Source organism: Oratosquilla oratoria, chromosome 21, assembly GCF_046742065.1.
Source record: "Oratosquilla oratoria isolate Oo_2021 chromosome 21, ASM4674206v1, whole genome shotgun sequence".
NCBI lineage: Eukaryota > Metazoa > Arthropoda > Malacostraca > Stomatopoda > Squillidae > Oratosquilla > Oratosquilla oratoria.
The window spans coordinates 30,710,793-30,726,914 of NC_134797.1; the positions used below are offsets into that span (position 1 = coordinate 30,710,793).

Genomic DNA, 16,122 nt, shown 5'->3' on the forward strand with positions numbered 1-16,122 from the left:
ATTTCTTCCCAGAGATCTATAGGAAGGCCCAAGGACCTTTGCCAGCTGTTGTGGAGCTGCAGGTTTCCAGGTGAAACTTGAGGCAAAAATTATTGTTATCATTATTTATTTAAATGAATAGGTTTTGCATGGTTGTGGATGGAGTGTAAGTTAAGTATTTAGTTTGACTCAGACACCTTTTCATAAAGGGAAAAGGGCCTTTTGGTATGTATGTTTTAATGTAGATGATTATTTCTTGTAGGTCTGATATGAAATTGTCACTTGTTTTTAACTGCTTCCGTACGACTCAAATTCTTGCACACAGCATTGGCTGCCATATGTAATTTGCATCACACTACTCACATTATAAAATATAATTTTAAAATATAAGGTCAGTGCTGTATTACTCATTCTCTTTTACTCTGAGTAATAAAAAACACAGAAAACATGATCAAACCAGTTCACAGAATCCAGGGGTAACTCATAGAACTACAAAAAATATATATATAATCAAGACATCAACCCACTCACACCTCATGATGCCTACATAGGTGTCATCATATTGAAGTGGTTAAATGTTAGAGAGTATGTTATAGGTATACCATTTTATCAGCTGTTGAAGGACCATTGATGGGCACCTACATGTGGTGTTCATGCAAAATGGACAGCAAAGCTGCCTGTTTTCAAAACCCATCAACCCCCTCACCTCCATCAGTCTCTAGATTGGGCCTAAGATCTCTCTGTATCAACTTCAACTGTATTTCTTACATTTTTTTTCACACAAGGAGAGCTGACAACCAGCAAATTCTCTCTTCTCCTTAGCACTTTGAGCCAATGACATAGGAACAGTTTTCCATGTAGATGCATAAATGATTGGAATAGCTTAGAAGGTGATATAGCTCAACCTCAAACAGTGCAGGAATTCAAATCTAAATATGATACTGTAGGAGAGAGGCCAAATGCTTCAGAAGAAGCCCTGCTGGGCGAAATGTCAAATATATTGGATCCCATACTCTGCGTTTGGCCTCTCTCCTACAGTGCTGTTGCAGTCGTTGCTGTTTTTACTCATCTAAATATGATAATTGGAAATTAAGGATCTAGATTAAATTGGTACTGTACATGAATTTAAGGCTAGATATGGTAAATTGGAGAGTGCGAGATGGGACCCAGTGATTGTTGTTCCTTTCTTGTATACAGTAGAAGCCCATTTTAACGAACTAATTCAGCCAAGGTCCAGTCCACTAAAGTGAATTTTCCGTTAAATTGAGCGAGTGAGCGTTGGTGTAACAGTGTTGCCAGAGCGGATTGTAAAAATGATACGTACCTAAAAATTCCCTAGTGTACACACACACACATACAGTATATATATTATTGTAAGTGAATTATAGGCAGCACAATCGTGAATTGCAAACGAACAGCAACGTGCAGTAATTTGTTGCAACATGTGTGTGTGTGTGTCGTGTAACAATGATATGAGCTGTCTGTGAATTTCGGGGAATATTAGTCATAGCTTCGTGTTTGGTTCGTTGTACATAATTCTAGCGATTAATAGGACTGTGCAGTTGGTTTTTGGATAGTGAGCGTTATTGTTGTGTTGTTGCAGAAAACGTAGTTCGTTGTTATAGAAGTGTTTTTCGTGGTGATTACTCTCGCGTACTGATTTTGAATTTTCCCATCAACTTACTGTTTCATTATTTTGTTTTCCTATTATACCGTCTATTTCTACTTGAATATATTTCTGCTACAATTATACTTTATACATATACTGAATTATATATTATTGTATATATATTATAGTATGTATATATATATATATAGATATATATACATATATATATACATATATATATATATATATATATATATATATATATATATATATATATATATATATATAATATTTATATACCTCCAAAATACTAAATTATAAATTTTTCCTTGACTCCACCACCACAATCTGGTAACATCTGGTAACATTGGACTCTGAGACACGCATGTGACCAGTTGACGGAAAATGGTCAACTTAGCAGACCGTTCCCGCTAAATTGAGCTATTTCCGTAGACACACGTCTGGCCACTTAGCGGAAAATGGTCAACTTAGCGGACCATTTCTGCTAAGTTGAGCATTTTTGTTATTGCTATTTGCAGTTCGCTAATTTGAGCTTCCGCTAAATTTATATCCGTTAAATCGGGCTTCTACTGTACTATAATAAGGGAAATAAAATAATACAACATAGCCAGCAGCCCAAAGTTTCCTCTTAGAAAGATCTGTGGGGGTTTCTGAGGACTGTTGCCAGCCACTGTGGGGCTGTGGCTTTTCCAATTCATGATTTCAAAGCAAGAATTGATTAATTGATCAGCTGTTGAAAATTAGGTACCTATCTTTTTAATTTATTTAAGAAATTAACATCTGCTTCACCTTTATACTTCTCAGCCCATCCATCCTGGTAATACCAAAAATCAGGAGACACCATTTAACTACAAGCTAGTATCACTGACATGCATAAAAAGGAAATTATATGAAAGGATTGTGAAACTACAAAGGGTCACATATCTTGAAGACATAAACATTCTGACAGTCAGTTTGGCTTTAGATGTAGAGGTCATATGTGTCAAACCTTTTTAGATTTTATTTGAGAGTGATTAATGTGCTGCAAGAGAGGCTGAGCTGGGTGGATTGTCTGTACCTTGATCTAAAGAAGAATTTTGATAAAGTATCATACAGTTGTCTTATGTGGAAACAGGGATATATTGGAAGACAAAGGTAAATTATTTGAATGGCTGATTTTTTTTTTTTTTTTTTCAAAGAAAAGTACATGAGAATACTAGTATAGAATAAAATGTCAGGATGGAGGGTAGTGACCAGCGGAGTTCCACAAAGCTCAGTGCTAGCACCTCTAAAGTTTCTCATTTATATTAATGACATGATGGAAGGTACAGTGAGCCATGCTAACATGTTTGTAGTTGATGCAAATATCATGAGAAGAATGAAAAATGAGGAGGGATTATAGGTTGTTGAAAAAAAATAAACAATATATTTTCATGAAGCCAGGATTGGAAGGTGAATTTCAATACCAAAAATGCAAAGTACTGGAAATGAGGAATAGTTCTAAAACCCCATCTTTGAATTATACCTTGGGAAGTGAATGCATAACAAAGGCAAAAAAGAAGAAAAATTTGGGAGTGTTGATAAAAGACAACCTGTCACATGATATCATATCAACAGGATTGTGGGAGAAACATATGGACTGCTGCAGAGGATTAAAAGACTTTTCACTCTATGGTTGTAGAAGAGAAGAAGCGAGCTTTCACAGATTGGTTACAAAATAGGATGAGGGAGTCATATGAGAGGTACAAAGAAAAGAAAAGAGAAGTAAAGCAAAAGGTAAAGGTTGCAAAGAGGAGAGCAGATGTGAAATGGGGTAAGAGTATAACAGAAAATTTTGAAAGTAATAAAAAGATGTTTTGGAAAGAAATTAAGAGAGGAAGAGGAGGCAAATCAAGTAGAGAAGAAAAGGTAAAAGGTGCAGATGGAGAGATGATAATGGAAGAGAAGGCAGTAAGGGGAAGATGAGCAGAATATTTTAGGAAGTTGCTTAATGTGAAGGAGGATGGGGAAGGAAAGATAGTTGCAGTGGGAAATGCAAAGAAAATGAGAGTGATGAGTGAGGAGAATGGAGGAGAAATAAGGAAGGATGAGGTGAAGGCAGTTGTTAAGATGATGAAAGCAGGTAAGGCACCTGGTCTGGATGGATGCCATGCAGAATGTCTGAAAAAGGGAGGTACAGTGATGGTGGACTGGTTAGTGAGGTTACTTAATGTTTGCTGGAGAGAGGGTAGAGTGCTGGAGGACTGGAGGAGTGCCTGTATAGTTCCTCTTTACAAAGGAAAAGGGGACAAGTGTGAATGTAGTAGTTTCAGAGGGATTAGCTTGTTAAGTGTAGTTGGGAAGGCTTATGGGAGGATCTTGATTGAGAGGATTAGGAGAGGAACAGAAGGAGTAATTGGTGAGGAACAGTGTGGATTTAGGACAGGTAGAGGTTGTGTAGATCAGATCTTTGTGATAAGACAGATATGTGAGAAAGCTATAGGAAAGGGGAAGGATGTTTTTGGGCTTTTTATGGATCTGGAAAAGGCTTATGATAGGGTAGACAGAAAGGCACTGTGGGAGGTTATGCAGATATACGGGATAGGAGGAAAGCTTGTGGGAGCTGTCAAGAGTTTTTATGAGAGTAGTAGAGCTTGTGTCAGGATTAGAAATGGAGAGAGTGAGTGGTTCGAGGTAAAGGTGGGACTTCGTCAAGGATGCGTTATGTCGCCCTGGCTGTTCAACTTATACATAGATGGGGTGGTGCGAGAGGTAAATGCAAGGGTAGTGGGCAAGGGACTGGAGATGGTTAAAGAAAATGGAGAAAAGTGGGAGGTGAGCCAGCTGTTGTTTGCTGACGACACTGCGCTTGTGGCATGATCGGAGGAGGGATTGAGGAAGTTGGTGGCAGAGTTTGGGAGAGTATGTGATAGAAGAAAGCTAAAGATAAATGTGGGTAAAAGTAAGGTGATGAGATGTACAAGGGGTGAAAATGGCAGTAGACTGGAAGTAAGCATTAAGGGAGAGCGACTGGAGGAAGTGGATAGTTTTAGATACTTGGGTGCAAATGTGGCAGGTAAAGGTGGAGTGAAGGTGGAGGTAGAATGTAGATTGAGAGAAGCGAGTAAATGCCTTGGTGGATTAAAGAGTGTAATGAGGAATAGACATTTGGGAATGGATGCTAAGAGGAGACTATATGAAGGAGTGATTGTGCCAACAGCACTGTATGGGGCAGAAACATGGAACATAAGAGAAGAAGAGAGAAGGAGTTTGAATGTGTTTGAGATGAGGTGTCTGAGAAGTATGATGGGGGTTACTAGGCTAGATAGAGTGAGAAATGAGGAGGTGAGGAGGAGAATAGGGGTGGAAAAGGAGCTGGGAGATAGGGTTGATGAAAGAATATTAGGATGGTTTGGACACATGGAAAGAATGAGTGAAGAAAGACTAGTAAAAGAGGTATGGAAGGCAGATGTGGAGGGAGTGAACATGAGGGGACGTTCTAGGATGAGGTGGATGGATGGTGTGAAGGGGGCTTTGGGGAAGAGGGGAATGTCTGTTGAGGAAGGATGGGAGAGGACAGAAGACAGGGGTGAATGGAGAATGGTTGTATATGGATGATGTTGTGATTGCATGAGGTGGGGGGTGAGGTAGTATGTGTGAGCAAAAGTTGACGCAGCCCGAAGGGATTTCTCCCCGTCCTCTCCTTTTATGCAATGGGGGGATGGAGGGGGTGGGGGGTCGTCGATTTAATGAAGCAGCCTTGCTGTGGATGTGCTGTGTCTTGCGACACTGCTTCTGACCCAGGGCAGTGGACAAGGTGCAGGGATGACCTGTCATCCAGGAGGTGCTCAGATAAGAGGGAGGGTGGAGGGATGTGGAGTGTATTCAGGGGTGGAATGGGTGGAAATGATTTTATGCCTTTCCATTTTTGGCTACCTCCCTTGTAAGGGGGAAAAAGCCTTGGTATATATATGTACTATATGGATGAAGAGATGATGAAAAAACTTGTAGAAACCCTGATTTGTCCAAAACTATATGTGCTTAGTGGCATGTTTCCCACACAAAGTGAAGATTGAGAGCATAGAAGGGGCAGCAACTCAACTGGTTTCCAGGCTGGCAGATAGACCATATGAGGAGAGACAAAAAGCAATGAGTCTGCCTGTGTTGAAAATGAAGAGAGAGAAGTGATATGATTATAGTTTTCATGTTGCTAGAGGGTAGACTACATTGACATAAGAGATTTCTTGATTAAGGATAGGAATAGATATCTTTATAAATGAAATAATTTTTAAGGTTTAAATTAGGAAAAAAATTATTTTAAAGATTTTGAATACTAGTGCTGAGATGTATAGGTCTTGCAAGTATGCATTAAGTTTATGGGAAAAGTCATAGATATCTGGGGTTACGAATAACTAATTGTGGATAGGTGGGAGTTCACTGTATAGCCTTAGGTGGAACAAGACATGAGTTGAAATCTAATGATAACTGGAAAATAAGGATGTAGTCCAAGTTGGAAGCGGACATGAATTTGGAGTTAGGAATGATATACTGGAAAATAAGAGACAGGACCCCATATGATTTGGTCCTTTCCTGTATACTACAGTTAGGTAAATAAATGCATGAACTCAGTTGATATCACTCATACAACACACAGGATTGAAGTGCATTTGTGTTGATGACTACAGTATGATTGGTTTGCAAATGAAAATGTTGCCAAAATCTTTATTGATTCACATTTCAGTGAGTTTTAGACCCTCATGTGTCTTGGAAATGCCTACACATGCATTCACAAACTGTTACTCATGATATTCATGTAATGATATTCGTATTAAAAAACAACTAAAAGGGTGGAATTTTCAACTGTCTTGGAACCTAACTCCTTTATTACCAATGCTTTTTATGGGGAAACTATGATCTATTTACAAGATTTTCATTGATGTGAGGTTTTTAGGAAAATATCTCTTGTGTAAATGGAGTTTTACCTGTAATAAGAGTCTAGTACTGTTCCCCAACTTCTACAGGCTATTGCCACTTACCTTTGCTGCCTAAGCAAAACTGAAAAAACTACATGCTTGGAGGATATCAGGGAATACGGATGTATATACATTTGTACAGGTGTATCAGCTTGTGGAGTAGCCTATCTGAACCCTGACATTCATGGGTTACACATTTACAGATTCACAAATTTGCATATTTTTCATAGGAGAGATATTTTCAAATTCCCAAGCCCATGCCCATGCCCAGTATTAATGGGATCTTTTGCAATGTTGGTTTGTTCATACATGCAGCAACGAGTTATTTCCTGTTACCTGTGTCCTAAAGGTCCACCAGCTTGTGCTCATCTCCTATGGTTCTTACTCTGCTTCATTCTTTATCTATCAACTAAAATGAGTGTTTCCCCTATTACAATGCCATATCTCACTCCAATTTTCTCGCATTTTTCATTACATTTGCCCCTGCTAAAAATTTCTTTTGTGATTTTGGCTGTTCAAAGGTGTCAAATTTTATATATGTGCCTTCTTGTGATTATTTCTTTGTGTATGGCACAGATCTGGGTGCTTGGGAATTAATTACATAAATTTCACTTTCATGGGGTCTGTGTATTCACCTAATTCACCTAATTGTGTTTACCTAATTGTAGTTTAGAGGAAAGGAGGTAAATGAAATACAAGAAATGACTGAAAAAATTGAAGAAAACTTAGGTGAGGAAATTATCCAAAAGATTAAGAAATGGAAGGAAAACATAGAAAATGAAGAAATTACCTTTAAAGAAATAGTCCAACAACAAATGCAGGAAAATACAAAAGATACAATCATCCAAGCAATTAATGAAAAGGCAAATTGAGTCAGAGATGCAGTGGATAGAAAAAAATGTATTGTGGTATATGGACTAAGAGGAAAACATGGTCTGGCAAGGTACATGAGAGAAAAAGAACAAAAAGAAACAGCAATAGCAATCCTAAAAGAAGTTCAGGATGGGGACCGGGAAATAGAGAAAGACATTGACGATGTGTATAGGATAGGATGTTATTCTAAGGAAAGAAATCGACCCCTAAAGATAAAACTAAGATCACAAATGGTAGTCGAAGACATATTTGAAAAAGTAGGTAAGTTGGCAAGGAATGAACATTACAATAACATAAAAAAGATAAATGAGTATTGAGGAATTAGAAAAAGAGAAGACACTAAGAGAAGAAGCTAAGAAAAAAAAAAAAAAAAAAGAATAGAGACCAAAAGCAAGGAATTCTATTGGAGGGTAATTGACATGAGACTGAGAAAATGGTACATCAGAATGGGTGATGCAAAAACAGAAAAAAGATGGAGAAAGAAAATAATTAAAAGTGGTCTATACTAACATTGATGGATCAATTTCAGGACTGAATGAACTTAATGAACACCTGTTAGAAGAAAAACCAGACATAATGGGAATTGTAGAGACTAAATTAAGGGGTTCAATACCACCCATCAATGTTGAACAAGGACTATACAATTACTGGATTAAAAACAGAAACGAGAAACGGGGAGGAGGAATCATGTTCTTGGCCAAGAAAAACTTGAATGTGACAAAAATTATGGAGGGTAAAAACATTGTTGAACTGATCATGGTAACAGTTGAAGACTAGGACATGAAAAGTAGAAAGTTTGTGGTGACTTATGTGCCCCAAAAAACGAGTGCTTGGAAAGAGAACGAACATATGAAAATGCTAGAAGATACAAGGCATTCAATAAATGAGATACTAATGGGCAGAGATAACCTGGTAATTATGGGGGATTTTAATTGCAGAAAAATTTGTTAGGAGGACATGACAGTGAAAGGCAGAGAAGACTCATGGGGTAATGTATTACTGGACATGACCATGGAATATACAGTGACTCAGTGGGTCAGTGAAAACACCAGATACAGAAATAATGAGGAGCCATCGAGACTGGATTTAATATTTACAACAGAACCTGAAATTGTGGATAAAATTCAATACAAGACACCACTTGGAAAGAGTGACCATATACTTATTGAGACTGAACTAAAGGAAGAAATATACATGGAGAGAAATGAAAAGCATAGGAAAGGAAGATTGATGTACAACAAAATGGACTTTGGAAAATTAAAGAAATTCCCTCAGAATGCAAATTGGGAAAAAATTTATATGGAAGAGACAAAAGTGGAAGAGAAATGGGATATCTTGATGGATAATTATAATGAAGGAGTGAATAGGTATGTACCAAGACAGAAGCTAGTGAGAGTGTACATTAAATGCTGGTTCAACAGAAGATGCAGTGAGGCAAAAGATAGAAGAGACAGAGCTTGGAAAAGATGGAGAAAAGATAAAAAATGTGGAAAATGGCAAATATATATTAACTATAGAAATAGATATGTAAAAGTGTGAAGAGAGGAAAAAATGGAACTATGAAAAAGACATTATAGAAAAATTCAAGGAGCAACCAAAACTATAGATATGTGAATGGTAAACTTAAAAATAAACAAGAAATTGGGAAACTATGCCAAGGAAATATAGAATACATAGAAGATCTAGGAATGGCCAGTCATGAATTATCACTTCAAGTCTGTTTTCACTAGAGAGAAAGCTCAATATTGGGACAAAAGAAATGAAGTGCGATCTCCCCCCCCATGGGCGAAATAATAATAACACAAAAAGAAATAGTGGAACATTTATCAAACCTTGATACCAGGAAATCTCATGGCCTGGACAGAATTGCAAATTGGATTCTAAAAGAATGCAAAGAAGAACTAATGGACAAAATATGTAACATAATAACTTGCTCACTTAAAGAAGGAAAAATACCAAGACTGGAAAAATATTAACATTGTACCAATATATAAAGGAGGAAACAAGGAAGAACCAAGTGACTATAGACTGGTCTCACTAACAAGTACTATAGCCAAAATTTGTGAGAAATTATCAAGAATAGATGGGTAGAATACCTGGAAGAAAATAATATAATAAACCCAAGACAATTTGGGTTCAGACAAGGAAGATCATGTACCACAAACTTAATATGTTTTTACTCAAGAGTAGATATAGTGCAAGAAAGGGATGGATGGGCTGATTGTGCTTTCTTGGACTTACAAAAAACTTTCAACAAGGTTCCACAAATTATTTAAAAAAATTATTTAAAAAAACTGGAACATATAGGAGGGATACAATGGAACATACTAAAATGGATGGAGGACTTCCTGATTGGACGAAGAAATGATTAAAAAGAATTAGTTACACTGATAAGGGACTAGAATATGTGGCAACATTGTGGTTACCCAGTACCAGAAAGAATATAAAGAAAATCGAAAGAATCCAGAGAGCAGCCACAAAAATGGCTCCTACACTTTCAAACTTGTCATATGAGGAGAGACTGGCTAAATTGGAGTTACCAACTCTGGAGCAAAGAAGAGAGAGAGGCGAGCTACTGACCATCTATAGAATCATGAAGGGCACAGAAATACTTGATAGAGAGGACTTGTTATTTTGGGACAAGAGAAACACAAGAGGACATGGAAAGAAACGCAAAAAACATAGTTATAGAAGAGACCTGAAGAAGAACAGTTTTTCACATAGTGGTGGACACTTGGAACAAACTGGCCAAAAATTAGTGTGCAAAAACCAATCATGAATTTAAGAGCAAACTAGACATTGCAAGATACAAAGGCAGGACACCACAAGTGTAGCTCCCCTTCCTGTAGAATACAACTAGGTAAATACAACCAGGTAAAAACTTGTGGAGTCCTATCTCCTCTCCAATTTATCACACCAACCCTCAAATTCATGTATGGCTCAAATTTGGTTGATATTTTCCAATTATATTTAAGTTTGAATTCATGAATTATTCCAGCTTGGGTTATATCACCTAAGCTCTTCCAAGTATTTCTGCAACTGTATGGAAAATTGTAGTTCACATCTTTTAGACAAGTAGTCTTTCTTAATTTGTTCTCATGACTTCTCAAAGCCCTCCTATCCCAGATCAAGAGATCTCTTCTGTCAATTTAGTTTATCCCCATTAGCAACCAGAATACTGTAATCATATCACTTCTTTCTCTTCAATCTTTCAATGTTGGCAGACTCCTAACCTTTGGTGACCCCTAATCCTCACAGATGTTGAGGGTCAGGTATAATTATAAATGTTGTTTTAAGTTTAACCAACAGCCACACTCTTACAGCAACTGGCAAGGGCCCATGGGCCTTACCACAGGTATCTCAGGGAAGAAACTTCAGATTGTTGCCAGTGTTGTATTAATGTGGGTCTTCCTATGTCACCAGATGAAATTAGTCAGAGTAGGGGAGCAATCATTGCTTTTCAGCTTTCCATATGTGAAAAGATGTCAAGAATACAGTTGAAGTTGATAGGTAGAGATCTTGGGCTCAGTCCAGACACTAAGTACCAATCATGCAGGGCTACATCTCCTAATGGAGGTGAGGGGCTAGATAGGTATTGAAGAATGGTTAGCTCTGCAGTCCATTTTGCAGGACCACCACAAGCTTGTACCTACTATTGGTCCCTAGAATACCCTAAAAGAAGACATAGTCAAATAAAAAATCATGAATAAATTCAAAAACTTTTTGTGTAAAAGTATGTAAATACAATTTGGTAATTACATAGGACAAAAATGACAGATTTGGCTGTAGTTGATAAATTCTTAGTATAACTTATTTTTTAAGGAAAGCAAGAGGGGAAAACAAGACAGTAAATGATAATACAAAAAATGAAAAACAGGATTCATTAAAGATGTAATCTATATATACAGTATTTATTTTTCTCCACAGTTGGCTGCAGTGGAAGGTGATGGCTATGAAACTAGCATATCGCCACATTCAAAGAATGAACACTTTCAAGGGTTAACTATTGGAAGAGCTGCTCTTGTAAGTGGTATGAATTTTTAGGAAATTTAAAAATATTGTGTTATACCTACCATTTTTGGTGGATTTAAGATGCATCCCTGTTTTACAAAGAGATTTTGAGAGAAAAAAAATTATGTTTTATCATAAATTGATTAAAAGCTGTTGAAAAATGGTTTAAACTTAACCCTCTGCTATTGTGCATAATTGGTGCCAATCCTTGCAATAGTGAAAAGCACAATAGCAGAACTAAATATCCAATGGTAGAAATACCAGATGGTGGAATACTTATGAACATATATCCTAATTTGCCATCATTATACCAAAAACACTTAAAAACATAGAAAGTTTTTTTGACACTTTTGATATAAATACTCTATGGAAGTACACTTGTTGAAGGGGGTGAGAAAATTTCAAGTGGGGTGAAGTATTAGGGCTCTTTCACTTGAGCATTCCTGTACATGCATTTGTGTGCACACCATTTTATGAGTAATATTCAAAGGAGTTCAATGGTGTCTACCCATGAAGCAATCTAAAGAAGAAAGATATTGTCAAAACAGCAAAATCAGTAAAGCATTATCATTAAGAAACACTTTTCTGAAAAAGATTCAGATCCAAAACTCTAGAAAATAGTAAATTAAAAAGAGAAATACAAATATTCTAACCAGACACAAATAACATTCCCGCTTCTCCAACAAAGACATGGAAGAGGTAATAAAGAAATTAAAAAAAAATTCCATGCTGAAGGCCCATATAAGATCTCAAACTTTGCTTCATGTTGTCCTCAAACCTACTTTTCTTTTCAATTAACTTGTTATAATCTCCCTTTAACTCCTCAATTTCTCATGTACCGTATATAATTCCTTGGATATTGTCATCACACTCAACTTACTTTTCAACTTGTTTGTTTTATTCATTTGGTCAAATACTTGTTCCTGCAGTACTCTATTTTTATTTTTATTATAGTCTATACCATATCTTTCAGTACTTTTTTAGTATCTCATTCATGGTTGCCTGGTTCATTTAAAATTTTCTGTATCTTGTTTTTTGGTCATTGGCAATAACCAATTCAGTGATTCCTTGATCTTAAGTTGTACTGATCTTAAATTATGTTCCATTTTACAGTACCACTAACATTTCAGTTTTAGTTTTCTATAGTTATGCTTTCCAGTATTTTTGTACTAAATAGATTTAACTTGATATTTTCAAAGATCAGGAACACAGGTTATCCAACAAATTCATTTATTAATTCTAACTAGGCTATTTGCCTCAACTTCCAGAGCAAGGTCACACATTTGGTTTCTTCAACTGCTAGGTGCATCATTATAGTAGAGGGGTTAATGTAAAATTGATTATAACTGTTTATATTTAGTATCAATATAGTTATAATTCTGTTATTCCTTACATTAGCTAGCACATGCTCACCTCATAAAACCTGAAATACTTGAGTTAATGTTGGACATCTCAGCTGATGGGCGTGATTATGTTGAAGACTACTTTGGCCTTGAAGCCCCTCTGTATTTCTCCTTTACTCATTTGGTGTGCAGAATAGCAAAATTAGGTGAGCCATAGAAAACATTGTGTTAATCCAGTAATATTATTCCAGTAACCTTTTGACTAAATGTATCAGTGAGTATTGATCATGCTCCAGATTGATTCTGATGGACTTTTCATATTTTTACAGAGGGAATGACAAACATTACAAAACGAGAGTTAAGTCATGATGTTCATGGAGATAATTGCATTTTGCAGAAGACTGGTGAATGCCTTAAAATTCCTCCTGCTTATACATTTAGGGATTACAGGCAAGTATGGGTAGATTTACTGGCAAGAATAGGTAAATTTCTTTTCAGAATACAGAGCTAAGTAAATTCTAAAATTTAGTAGTACAGATAAATTCTTCACATTTTTGTATACTATAGTTAGAATAAGAATTTGTGAAAAAGATACATATATATATATATGTATAGATATATATATTATATATATATATATGTATATATATAAATATAAGTATATATATATATATATATATGTATATATATATATATATATTGAGGTGTGAAGACAGAATGAGTGGTAGGGTGGTGAGTTTAAACGCCAAGAATCTGTTGAAGTTTTATTACTGACATTTCGTCCAACTAGGACTTCTTCAGAGTGTACACATATAAGACTTTGACAACTTATAAATTCAAACAGCTCACTCCATTCCTCCCCAGTTAATGTTGTTGTCATCTTATTTTTGCCTGTCTTCGTGGAGAATTAGTAAGTAGCAAGCAGCCTAATTCTCCACGAAGCCAGGCAAAAACGAGATGACAACAAAAATGACTGGGGAGGAATGGGGTGAGCTGTGTGAATATATAAGTTGTCAATGTCTTATAATTTTTTTTTCTACTTTTCAGTGCAATTCTGTACTTAAATGATGACTTTGAAGGAGGAGAGTTTATTTTTACTCAGGATGCTTCAGGTGAAACCTATGAGGTATGATTTTGTGATTTTTGATATTTTAAAAATGTAGTTATATACAAAATTTCCTCCTTTCTTATTCCTTGTCAGAGGAGGGGTTCATGTAATATGCCAGTGTGTCTTGTATGGTGGGAAATGTAGTAATTAGAAATTATCTCCCATGTAAAATGAGAACTTACTGTGCTCAAGTTCTATTATGTGCCAGGATAGTTCATTATGTATCCATAGAAAGGGTGGACTACATGTGGAGCATTTAGAGTTCAAAATGAATTATATTCAGGTTGAAAAAAAAGTTATATTGAATGTCTAAAATGCATTGTAATCAACTTATGGGAATTCATCATCATCAGTATGAGAAGAGACCTGAGTTAAAGAATCTTCCAGCTCCCTTTTCTTATTAAGATTCACATTCAGTATCTATATTCTTAAAATTTTTTAGTAATAAAAATGATAAATTTTCATAATTGTAAATACTAATTTCTGAAAGTGAATGATAACATCAAACCAATTGTATTGGGGTGGCCAATGAAACAGTCAAATAATGCAATAATGATAAATATTGTATTAATTATAAGCACTACAAAAACGAGCGTGCGGTTGCCTCGTATGCAAAATCAAGACCGACGCTAAGTGACGTGACCAAGCTCTGACTTTGGCGGGAGAACATACATGCTCAAAATGAACACTTGGTTCTCACAATAATGTATATAATATAATGTATAGTATATAATGTATATAATAATGTCATATCTCACAATAATAATAGATAAACAATATTACAAATACGTATGTACAACACACAAAGAATATTCTATGCCACCATTACACAATTCATCTTTGTACACATATATACATACATATACTAAGGGCTTTTTCCCCCTAACAAAGGGAAATAGTCAAAGTCAAAAGGTATAATTCCACTACCACTCATTTTATCCCCACCCATTTCATCCCCATTCACCTTCCCTCCCTCCCTCCCTCCCTCTCATCTTGGTTCCTCCTGGATGACAGTTTATCCCTGCATCTTTCCAATTGCCCTGGGTCAGAAGCAATGTATGAAGACACAGCACATCCACGGCTAGACTATTTCATTTAATTGGTGACCCCTCTTCTCCATCCCCTCATGCAGAAAAAAGAGAAGGCAGGGAGAAATTCTTTTTAGGCTGTGTCAAAATATCATTCACATATAGATGTATAGATATGTGGAATAGCTTAGAAGGTGATATAGCCCAAGCTCAAGCTATACATGAATTCAGATCTAAATATGATAATTGGAAATAGAAAATATAGATTAAGTTGGAACCATACATGAATTTGAGTTTAGGTATGTTAGAAAATTAAGGAATAGGAGACAGGACCCAATGATTGTTATTCTTCTTCCTGTAAGGCTACAATTAGGTAAGTACATAACTATGACCTGACCCCCCCATCCCATACTCACTCCCTTCCATCCATCACAGTATCATTTATACACAGTCATTCTCCACTCAACCCTGTCTTTGTATATTGATTAATCATTCTAAAACAGCACCTTGATATATTTTGTAAGTTTATTTTCACTTTGTGAGTGATTGTGCCAACAGCACTGTATGGGGCAGAAACGTGGAACATAAGAGAAGAAGAGAGAAGGAGTTTGAATGTGTTTGAGATGAGGTGTCTGAGAAGTATGGCGGGGGTTACTAGGCTAGATAGAGTGAGAAATGAGGAGGTGAGGAGGAGAACAGGGGTGAAAAAGGATTTGGGAGAGAGGGTTGATGAAAGAATATTAGGATGGTTTGGACACATGGAAAGAATGAGTGAAGAAAGACTAGTAAAAGAGGTATGGAAGGCAGATGTGGAGGGAGTGAACATGAGGGGACGTCCTAGGATGAGGTGGATGGATGGGGTGAAGGGGGCTTTGGGGAAGAGGGGAATGTCTGTTGAGGAAGGAAGGGAGAGGACGGAAGACAGAGGTGAGTGGAGAATGGTTGTATATGGATGATGTTGTGACTGCATGAGGAGGAATGGGCGGGGGGGTGGGGGGTGGGGTAGTATGTGTGAGTAAATTTTGACGCAGCCCGAAGGGATTTCTCCCCGTCCTCTCCTTATATGCAAAGGGGGACGGAGAGGGGGGGTCGCTGATTAATTGAAGCGGCCTTGCTGTGGATGTACTGTGTCTTGCGACACTGCTTCTGACCCAGGGCGGTGGGCGGGGTGCAGGGATGACCCGTCATCCAGGAGGTGCTCAGATGAGAGGAAGGGTGG

At 36.8% G+C, this 16,122-nt stretch overlaps 1 protein-coding gene across 1 annotated transcript in view; it reads left to right on the plus strand.

Annotated features, from left to right (window-relative positions):
• Window positions 1-16,122, plus strand: part of LOC143037047 (prolyl 3-hydroxylase 1-like) — a 60,249-nt gene that overhangs the window by 34,711 nt on the left and 9,416 nt on the right. Inside the window, exons 10-13 of the mRNA XM_076205156.1 lie at window positions 11,341-11,436; window positions 12,823-12,973; window positions 13,097-13,217; window positions 13,815-13,893. Of these exons, the coding sequence (XP_076061271.1) occupies window positions 11,341-11,436; window positions 12,823-12,973; window positions 13,097-13,217; window positions 13,815-13,893 (447 nt within the window). The remainder of the gene's footprint in view (window positions 1-11,340; window positions 11,437-12,822; window positions 12,974-13,096; window positions 13,218-13,814; window positions 13,894-16,122) is intronic.